At 36.2% G+C, this 11135-nt stretch overlaps 1 protein-coding gene across 1 annotated transcript in view; it reads left to right on the top strand.

Annotated features, from left to right (window-relative positions):
* The window catches only part of LOC107288067, a 59365-nt gene that overhangs the window by 33780 nt on the left and 14450 nt on the right, over positions 1-11135 (top strand). The window contains exon 4 of the mRNA XM_015816643.1: positions 7079-7132. Within this exon, the coding sequence (XP_015672129.1) occupies positions 7079-7132 (54 nt within the window). The remainder of the gene's footprint in view (positions 1-7078; positions 7133-11135) is intronic.

Genomic DNA, 11135 nt, shown 5'->3' with positions numbered 1-11135 from the left:
AGTATTACATTCTGAAATTGAAGAAGTATGTATTTTGCTATCACTGCATCTCATTGGTAGTTAAAGATTTGTTCCCTGATTCTTTGTGTTAAAGAAAATTTTGATTTTGAAAAAAAAAGTTGGCCTTGGTACCTGTGTGTCTATGAAATATGTGGAATTTAGGTCTAGCTAAGCACTCCTTATTTCACCCTCTGGTTTATATGCCATGTTTTCTGTTAGCAGATGATGGAGTTAATGTTGTCTCAGCCCTGCTGTTTGTGAGTGTAGGACTGATTCTGTGCCACTTTCCTGAATGAAATGAGGAAATCAGAGCTTTGGATAGGTAGGAGAAAATTGGCTGCCTCAGAATGTCTCGTCAGTGTATGCTGTGCAGCTTTATGCTTTTCCTTGCTAATCTGCAAAGATGTGTTTGCCATGTTGCTTAATTTGCTCTGAGGGGAAGGGATAAAAGTCCCTATGAAGAATAATTGAATTTAGTTCATCAATTTCCATCCTAAATATATCTTGTCTGGGGTTACTGGGAAGCAGGGAGGCAGGTCATGGCCACAGAACCAGGCATTTTGCTAGTACTGTAAAAAGTAACATCTGTTGGTTTGTTCTTTTTCTTCTCCTGCTCCCAAGAATATGCTTCAGTCTGATTTCTTGGATCTTCTTAGTAGAATGGATTACCTCAGGACCAGCTGCTTTTGGTTATCTTCAGTCTGAGTAGAGACAGGAAATTAATGCAATTTCAGAAGGAGAGCTTGCTCTGCTTAACCCTAACAGATTTATGATTCAGCTTTGGGGGCCTCAGAGAAGCCGCTACCTCATTCTTCTCCAATTTGGTGCCTTCCAGATGGATCAGACTACAATTCACATCGTTCTGTTCAGTCACACTTAACTTGGAAGTAGCACATGAAAGACTGTTTTGTTCAATGACACTTTCCCATTTTTACCTGAAACGTTTACTAGTTGTTTCCTCAAATGAACTATATACTACTAAAAATCTCCTGTCTGTCTGTTTGTTTATAACCTTCAATTGGCCAAAATGGTGCATCACAGGGCAACAATTGTTGAATGAATGTACCTCGAATGAGCTAATTTGCACAATGCATCCAGAATCCGGGAACATAACTTGCATGGAATTGAAATTTGGCAACATTGTGACTTCTTCAGTGCTGTCATGCTACTGCAGACAGCCACGGTCACATGGTTGTTATTTCTAACGCTCCCTGCCAGCTTCCCACATGGAAATAACTCTGAAATATTGACCCAACAGGTCCTAGGTTGTCTAGTATATTTTAGCGTTATAGAAAATATGGTGAGGGAAACACATGATTGTTTTTCTTCTTCTAATCTTTCAGGGAGAGATTGGTTGGCTTGTATTTGGCTTTTTGTAACTGAGGCTTCAGAAAGTGTGGACTTTCTCCCATCTGAAAAATTTGCATATGTCCCAATCTCTAGGTGAAAGAAACACAGCAGTAATATATTTGAATGGGCAAAGTATAAGAGTTGTATGATTATTTCATGTTTTAGTTTGATCCCTGTAGGCAAGAGCAGGATTGAATTGTCAAGAAGCTTAGCTTTTCAATCTCTAGCGTTTTTAACATAAATTTTATTGCTTTTGAAATAGTAACAGAAAAAGGGGAAAGAAGGAACAAAACACAGATATATTCCTTTTATTATCTGTAAACATCATGCAGATATATGTGTGTATAATTCTAATACAATTATATAACTATTATGCTTTTTAAAATCCACTATATTTTGTATGAATGAGTCCCATATTTTATTATATTTATCCATACAAAGTCTGTGTGTTATTCATTATTCACTCATAAATAATGTGTGAGCAAGTCCTCAGTCCTTTGAGTAAATGGAGCCATGTATTCATCTTTTGAGTGTTGCAGTACATACAATCTTTTTGCTATAGTAAAGGCACAGAGAATCCATTTTCATCGTCCAATTGTCAAATTTCACATACTAGATATGTAATTCAGGAGAATATGATACTCTGAAAATTTTAGCTTTTGTTGCAGTCACAATTATATAGTTCACTACTTTCCCCCCAAACGTAGTTTAATATAGCACATTGTAGAAACATGTCTTTTAAAGAAGTTTTGTTTTATTGCATTTGCAACATTATACTGTCATAAATAATCCTTTACTGTACATGTGTAATGGGAGTCCAATAAGCTCCTAAGCATTATTTTTTGTTGTGTAAGTAATAACATAAAGTCCATTAACACTCCCTATAGAAGTTGAGACACACTTCCATTGTCTAGGCCAGGGTTTTTCAACCAGTGGTACGGGTACCACCTGTAGTACATTGGCACCTGGCAGGTGGTATGCGACCATCCTAGAAAAGTGGTAGCGGGGGAGGGGAATGAGCTGAACCGGTGGCAGCAACGCACAAGCCTGAGCGAGAGATGGCTGGAGCTGCAGGGCTGTCAGGGCTCAGCAGAAGCACCAGGATCAGCTTGGCAACTGATTCATATTTATGACGGTGACAGTGTCCCAGGGTCATGTGAAGTGACCAAAACCTGCTGCAACCACCCAGCAGATGGGGGGAATAAAAACCCCACCCCTGCTACCAATCCTCAATAGAAATGCTCACAAAAATGAAAACCTTGGATAGGGTGGGCAGGCAGGTGTCTTGCTTGGCTGTGGCTTGGGGGGCACTTTTTTCAGTGCCATTGTAATTTTGAACAGTCACTAAGCGAATTGTTGTAAGTCAAGGACTACCTGTACTTCATCACTTTTTTCCTTTTTTTTTTTTTGGTCATCAAATTTTTGACATCTTGCTAGGCGACTGGTGATACTCGGATATTGCCATATCCTAAAAGTGGTACAATGGATGAAAAGGTTGAAAAGCCCTGGTCTAGGCAATATGGGACCCTCTAATTCTTTATTCCACTCAACGTTTAACTTCTGTATAACAAATTGATTGATTTATAACAAATACCTAAAAAAACTACTACAGTAATAGGTTTTTTTTAGTTTTAAAAGATTTAACCAATTGTTGTAGCATGTTGGGTGTCTCAGAAGTTGAAAATGCTGCTGGTCCCTATCCAACAACATGAAATTTAATGTGGAGAAAAGCAAGGTTTTAAATTTAGGCAGGAAAAGCCAGAGGTACAAATACAATTAGATGAAACCTGGCTCAAAAACAGTAATTGTGAGAGGGACCTTGGAGTCCTAGTGGACAATCACTTAAACATGAGCCAGCAATATGCAGCAGCCGCCAAAAAAGCTAATACAACCCTTGATTGTATAAACAGAGACATAGAATCAAAATCACATGAACTATTATTACTGCTTTATACAGCCTTAGTAAGGCCACACCTGGAATACTGCATCCAGTTTTGGGTCACATTACAAAAACGATGTTGAGACTTTGGAGCCAGCTGGTGATTTTGACTTCTACTTCTCCTAGTTTAGCCTAACCCCCAGGCTGGTACATACAGTATATAAAATGAGGGCAGATGCTCTGTCTTGAGTTCCCAAAAGAAAGGCAGGATAAGAGCGAGTTTAATCTAGTGGTAAAGCAAGTTCAAGTCACGCCTTAGCCATGAAAGTCAGCTGGGTAGCTTAGGACAGTCACTCTGTCTCAGCCCAACCCACCTCACATGGTTGTTCTTGTGGAGAAAATAGGAGGAGAAGGGGTGTTGGATATGTTTGGCTGCCTTGGGTTAGTTGTAAAGCTAATAAAAGCAGAATACAAACAAACAAATGTAATATTTGTGGCCTTTGCAACACTTAACTTTTGAAACTATTGGAGAAGCTGTTGGGTGACTCTACTGCATGACAGTAGAAATTTATGTGGGTTGTTATGCATGTCAAGCAGATACTTAGAGGCAGGACAAGAGATGCAAAAAGCGGGGAGATGACTGATTTAGTGAGCATAAGATAGTGGTATACTAGCTAAAGTATTGAATTGGCATTGGGTTCAACCAGTGGTGGGATTCAGATATGTGAACAACTGGTTCTCTGTGTGGATGCCGCTTCTGGAAGTCCATTCTGGGCCTGGGCAACAAAAAAATAGCTACTGGTTCTGCCGAATTGGTGCGAACTGGCTGAATCCCACCACTGGGTTCAACTCAGGTTCAAATCTACTCTCTGCCATCCCTGATCATTGGGTGGTGTACATTTTGTCTCAAGCTCTGAATGAAAGGCAAGATACAAATCTAATAAATATGAATACTTCTATAAATCTGGTGTTACTATTATGCATTTTTATTGTATTGTGCTTTCTTCAGTTAAAAGAAGACTTCACAGGAGTTTGTTATCCCCAAATTTCCCTACTGGAGTTTTCAACATGCTAATTTCTCTAATATACATAAATTATTCTAATATAAATTTTCGTGAAGTATGCTTGTTTTCTGCAAGGAGACATGGTATATTTTTGCAGATTTTTGATGAGAACGAAAACATCAGACTTTTTTTTTTACTGTTATTGTAAATGTGCAGTCCATTATAAGACCAATTCCCTTACAAATCTATGTCAGATTCTTTCACATTGCTAAATAAGGAAGAACAGATGCAGGAAGTTTCAAGTAGAAATACTTGGCATCCCCAGCTATTGCTAATATAAATAGTTTAAACAAATTCTTAACAAAATGGGAAGATACTTTATGACATGACATTGCAGAATAAGAATTGGCAACTATGGGATCTTGTTTTGCTGCATTTAATAGTCAGTGATCTAGAAAAGTAGCTGGCACTATTTTTCCCTGGCATGGGGGAGTAGGAGCTTTACTTACTAGAATTTGGCACATTAAGATGCTGCTAAATTAATTTATTTTAAAGGCTTTTAAGATTGCCTTAGTAGGGCAATACCTTCTCTAAGAGGCATACAACAAAAAGATAGCAAGAAATTTAATGTTAAGTTGCTAGTATTCAGTAGTAGCAGATAGCACTAACTTTTTCATACAATGCTCTATTTAGCCCTGCATAAAAAGTGACTGCATTTCAGCAACCAGCAAATGCATAGGGGTAGAGAAAAAGCAGGTTGTAGCTGTATTTTATGAGGTCCTAATTAGATATTTTACCTAGGTAAGTTTTCATGTTCCACTGAAGAAAATGTGAATATAATGAGCAAGGACAAATAGACAGGAATTCTTAAAGTAGAAGATTGCAGTCATTTTAAAAAGTTTTGACAGGAACTCTGGGTGTCATTACAAAATGACTCCCTTAAGGCTATGGTTGTTTACAAAATTGTTGTCATAGTGTATGTTGCCAATCAGAACATGATCTTTATTTTAAAAAATGAAGGTTTCTGAGATTGGTATAGTTGCGTGCATTGTCCTTGCTAACTTTTTCAGAATCTCACCCACCCAACTGTCAGGTGCAAGAAATCGGGAACCAGGATGGTGTTCAAAAGTACTACAAGTTTATTTCATGTTACCTATACACAAGAATCTGTACTACTAACAGACAAGGCAAATTGGCACCAAATGAGAGTCAATGGATTTCAAGGGAACTAATGATGCATTTGACTCCACCCTTGAACTCAGCCTGGTCATTTCCTACACTACCCCAGTCTGCTCTGTTCTTTTTAATTTTTTTTTGTCTGAGCAGTGAACTATGAATTAATTATTGTCTAGGAATGGCTGCATTGGGCTTATATGAAGTCCCCCTAGCCCAGTACAGTGTTACCAATTTTGACTGATTGATTCCAGTATTGTAGCCAAGTCTTTCCCAGTTGTACCTGCAGAAGGTGACCATCGATTGATCCTTTGACCTTCAGCATAGAAAGTATATGCTCTATTTCTTGTAATCCAGCAGACTGGTTGTAGATAATCTCCCAAAAACTTTTCCTTTGCCCACAATTTGCTGGTTGATTGCTCTGCTTTATATTTCCCAGCTGAGAAGATATTTATAAAACATTGTCAGTTAATAATTCCAGATGCTAGTTAATCTGAATCAATTTTGCAGGGTTATTTTGGATTAATCTTGGGTGATTCCTGTTTCTTTCTATCAACTTTGTTTTACCTGGAACAATTCCACTTGTTCTAATTTGTAATTAGATAGGTTTCTAAACATGGAGTTGCTTTTAACTTGAAATTTTTTTTTAACTCGATTTCTGATAGTAGAGTTTCTCTTGTGAACTTCTGAGTTCATTTTGAACCTAATTAAGATGGGAAAATGAGGATATGCCATGTCTGATAGATCTTATTTGCCTAAATGATAATCTTTCAGGGTGAAATATTGGAGGATATACTGTGGTAATAATGGTTCCATTTTGATACGGTCTTTCATTAAACTGATGTTTTCATTGAGCTTTTTATGAGCTCTGGCATTCAAGAGTAGCAGTGTCTGTGGGCAATTAGGATGCAGTTGGAGAAAGGCAGGTAAACTTTTACATAGTAGCTTTTTAGTTATCTCACTTCCATTACATGAGAAATACCAAGGGTAGAACCAACATTCAGAGGACACATCTTTTGTCTTACAACAGCATAATTCAGCTATTGTCCTTTTAAATTTTTAAAGTTTAAAATTTATATGTCATTTCATTTTTTAAACTGTTGATTTCTCCTTAAACCTGTGTCATGAATTTAAATGGGTTTAATGGTCCTTTTCCTCAGTGAACACTGTGAAATAATTGTTTCGGGAAGAGTAAAAATATTGCTAAACTAATATTTAAAATTTGGGTATGTAGGGAATCACAACGGCTATATATAGAAAAATGTTTGCAATTTTTTTTTGAATGAATTGCATCTTGATAATCATATCAGGCACACAGCTGTGTGGAAGGCCATTTTAGTTAACCAAGAGTAAAATATAACAGGATAACACAAACAAGGTGAGTTATTACCAAGGGAGTCCTATTATATACCAACTGGTAATACCTGCAACCAGAAGAAGTTTAGTCTCTTTTTCTTCTATCTCACTTGGAGATCACAAAGTCATTCTGAGCTGCTCCCCATTTCCAACACAATAACACTCATTAAGTTCAAAGTAGGATATTTTAAAAAATATTTTAATGCACTCTTCATGCTCCTTTCTAGTACGCCACTGATGTTCATTATGAGGTGATGTTACATTCCTCATTCAAGCTTCAGCTGACTTTCACCTTAGGTTTTTGCTTCTCTTTTAGAAGATGCTGTTTAAGAAGAATTGTGGCACAAAGACAAGGATCATCAAAATTCGCGTAAGTTGAGCCATAGATACATTTTCCTTTTCCCTTCCTTCCTTTGTGTCAAAATCATGTACGTTCCGTAGAGCAAATATCCACAGCTGATGGCCTTCCAGTTCCCTTGTAAAAGTTCTTGGTTTTTAGTAACATAGACTGGGAAGTGCAAAGAATTAAATGTAGAGGGGATAATCATATTAACTGAACTTGATTAATTGAATGAAAATGTAATTAAATTCATATTTAAAATGTAAGTTTCAGCTCCCACTTTTTTGTCCTTGCTCTGCTTATGTTCTGGAAGGCAATGTTTAGCATGCCATTCATTTGCTCTGAAAAATTTGCAAACAAACACATTTTTGTCATAGTTGCCATAGTTTCCTAGATAGTAGAAAGCTTAAAATGTAAAAGTTCTTCAACTATTAATTGCCTCAGAGGATATTTGGAGTACCTCCTTTCAGGTGAAGAAGGTAGCAAATAAGCACAGTATCGTCGATCATGAAGAAAAAAGAGGTTTCATATTTTTATAATCTGAGTAAGGAGATTAAAAAAATTGGCTGTAAGATTAAGCTGGGATAGTCAGAGAAATATATTAATTAGGATATTATAGGATAAGTTAATGTTATAGGTTAAACTAGTAGGATAAGTTAATAACTGAAGGTAATAATCCTATAATAGCGACGATGGTATATTTACATATGTTTCCTTTTTTTATACTCAGCTCTTGCAAAATCCATGTTTTTTAATCCACCCTCTCCTAAGTCGCTTAACTTTAGCCAATGATGGATTGTATTATTGCTCCATTATGTCACAAGAACATTTCAGAAGATGTTTATATTCAAGCCATTTATTTTCTTGATGAAAGCTTATACGCCACTTCAAATCACTGTAACACTAAATGGCTTGCAAGCATACTGATAGAATAACATAGTAAAGAAATGCAATAACCATAAAACAAATGCGAGTAACCGATCTAATCATCACAACCAGTAATAATACATGTTACTAGTGACCTTAAATTGTACAGGTACAGCCACCTAACAGCTGCTTTGGTTCCCAAAAGCTTTTGGACTAGACAAGTTTTTAAACACTTTGTAAATGTTAGGAAAATTTATTCTGGATGGAATCCATTCCACACAAGGGAGCCTCCTGTAGAAATTGCTCATCGCCACCACACCATAAGAGAAAGTGTTTCTGGGGCAGGCAATTTCTATTTGGAATAAGAGTTCTTGAAGATAACCAGCAGCTTGAATTACATTTCTGAATAATTAAGCCAAATGTATAGAGCCATATATTTGAGATGATTAAGAAATATTAGTTATTTATTACCAGAGAAAAACACATATCTGCTCTATCAATAGACCTGTTATAAAGAAGGAGAACTATGTTTGTCATTGTATGAGAGAAACAATAGAAACGTGAAGGTGAAAATAATGTACTTGCTTTGCAGTTTATTAATCAGTAAAGTAATATTGATTTTTTCATACATTCAATAGTACTTTTTCAAGAAACGTGTTGTCTGAGTTTACATTCACTAATACAGATTTAATTCCTAATCTCTTATTCTTTCCTCAAGCCATTGATAAAATAAGTCCCAAATTTGATAATATTTAGTTCTTCTTTTTCTTTCAACCTCAAAGTCAGTCTATCCATCTCCGCACATTCTAGTATTGTTTAAATTATTTCTTCATCTGATGATATTTCTTCATTTTTCCAATATTGTGCAAATATAATTCTTGCCACTGTTGTTACATGTAGAATCAAATATATGCTTTGTTTATCAGTCTTTTCTGGTATTATACCTAATAAAAAAAGTTCTGGTTTAAAATCTACATATTTTCCCAGCATCTTTTCTAGCCACGTATGCATTTTTCCCAATAACTCTTTGCTTTGGCACATGTCCACCAAACATGGTAATAAGTACCTGACTTGTGTTTGCATTTCCAACATCTATCTGACATGTTTTTAAACATTTTTGCTAATCTTGCTGGTGGCAAGTGCCATCTATAAAACATTTTATATAAATTTTCTTTATAAGAAAAGAATTCATTAATTTTGAAATTTATTTGGCAAGGAAAGAAAGCTAGAATCAAGATGAAAATGTTACAAGAAGCCAAGGAAAATGGAAGTTTTGGTTTGCCAGAGTGGGTCTTATATTATCAAGCATCTGTATTAACATGGGTAAAATAATGGATAATTCTTAGAAACAAAAGGTTGTTATATTTGGAGGGACATGATTTACAACTGGGGTGGCACAGTTTTTTATGGTATGGGAAAAATAAAATCCATAAGTACTTTCAAAACCACTATATAAGAAATGCACTATTATCAAAATGGGAAAAAATAAAATGTAAAATATATCTGAAAATTCCAGGTTGGCTTTCAACAATGAAAGCATTCGTACATCCAAATTTAGTCAATTTTGAAAAAATCCAGACATACAGAGATATTCTAAATTCTGAAGGGAACTTAAAATCTAAACAAGAAATGGAAAATCAGAGTATCAGAGTATCAATCTATCATGGTGGGCATACTTACAAATGTAAGTTATATATGATAAAGATGTTAAACTGTATGGATTTTATATGGAGCAAACCTTGTTTGATAAGATATTATTAACCTCTGATGAGAAACTAATTAAGTAAATTTATAATTTTCTATTAAATTTGAAAATGGAAAGCGAACAAGTTAAAGAAACAATGATAAGATGGGCAAACTTTTTGGGATACAATATAGAATTAGAAAAATGGCAAAACATGTGGGAAAGAAATTATAAATTGACAATGTCAACTTCTTATGGACTCCTGAAGTTTCTGAACAGTTCTTCACAGAACTGTTGCCAAATAAATTTCAAAATGCTATTTCTGTAAAACAGGGTACTGTATACCTTTGCTAACCCCCAGAATAAAGGGGGTTTGTTTTGCCTAAAACTGAAACTTTGCACTCTTTTTTCTGTTTTTCTTGTTTCTAAATGCTCTGCATTAAAATAAGGCAACTAGAAAAAATAGATAAATTGGTCCCTCATAAAGAAATAGGGTAGAAGTGTACACTGTGGAAGCATTTCAGGAATTATTTCTGCACAGCCTATAGTTCTACAAATGAAATAATTATTTAATAAACAATTTAATTTCAGTCAGTTTGGTGTACTGGTTAAAAATCTGACTTAGAAACCAGGAGGCTATGAGTTCTAATTTTGCCTTAGGCATGAAAGCCAGTTGGGTGACTTTGGGCCAGTCAGTCTCTGAGCTCAACCCACCTCACAGGGTTATTATTGTGGGGGAGATAGGAGGAGAAAGCAGTATTATGTATCCCAAAGGTGCTTTTCCAAAACACAATTGGACTTTCTTGTTTTTTTCCTTGAAAATGTTTCGCTTCTCATCCAAGAAGCTTCTTCAGTTGAAGAAAAAAGTCCAGTTGCCTTTTGGAAAAACACTTTTGGGACAAGCATGATCTGGAGGATTGAGAATCTCCATAGACGAGTATTATATATGTTTGCTTCCTTGAGTTACCTATAAAATAATAAAAGTGGGATAAAAGTCTAATAAATAAACTCAAATTCCATACCTTTTATCCTGTGATTTCTACTTCTTGTGAACATAGGGCAAAATTTGAGGATGGATTGATGCAGAGGCCAAGAAAATGGCATCTTGTTTATGATAATTGTAAATTGACAGATGCCTTTAATGATGGAAGCAGAATCCTCATCTGTCTGGGCCTTTTTTCCCCAGCCAGATCCTTTTGACATTGCTAGCCTAAGTCAGCCAATGTTTTCTGCTAGGTTTTTTTTTTTAATGGAGGATAACTGAGGGAAGTGCTAATGAATCATCAACGATGCCCTTGACGTGATGGCCCGTTGCCTGGAGGCCGTACGGGTCTGGATGGGGAGGAACAGACTCAGGCTCAACCCCTCCAAGACCGAGTGGCTGTGGCTGCCGGCGCCTCGGCATAGTCAGCTGACCCCATCGCTGACTATAGGGGGCGAAATCTTGGCCCCCTCAGAGAGGGCCCGCAACTTGGGAGTCCT

Source organism: Protobothrops mucrosquamatus, unplaced genomic scaffold (assembly GCF_001527695.2).
Source record: "Protobothrops mucrosquamatus isolate PMUCROS unplaced genomic scaffold, P.Mucros_1.0 scaffold473, whole genome shotgun sequence".
Classification (NCBI taxonomy): Eukaryota; Metazoa; Chordata; class Lepidosauria; order Squamata; family Viperidae; genus Protobothrops; species Protobothrops mucrosquamatus.
This window is presented reverse-complemented; position numbering and strand designations above follow the sequence as displayed.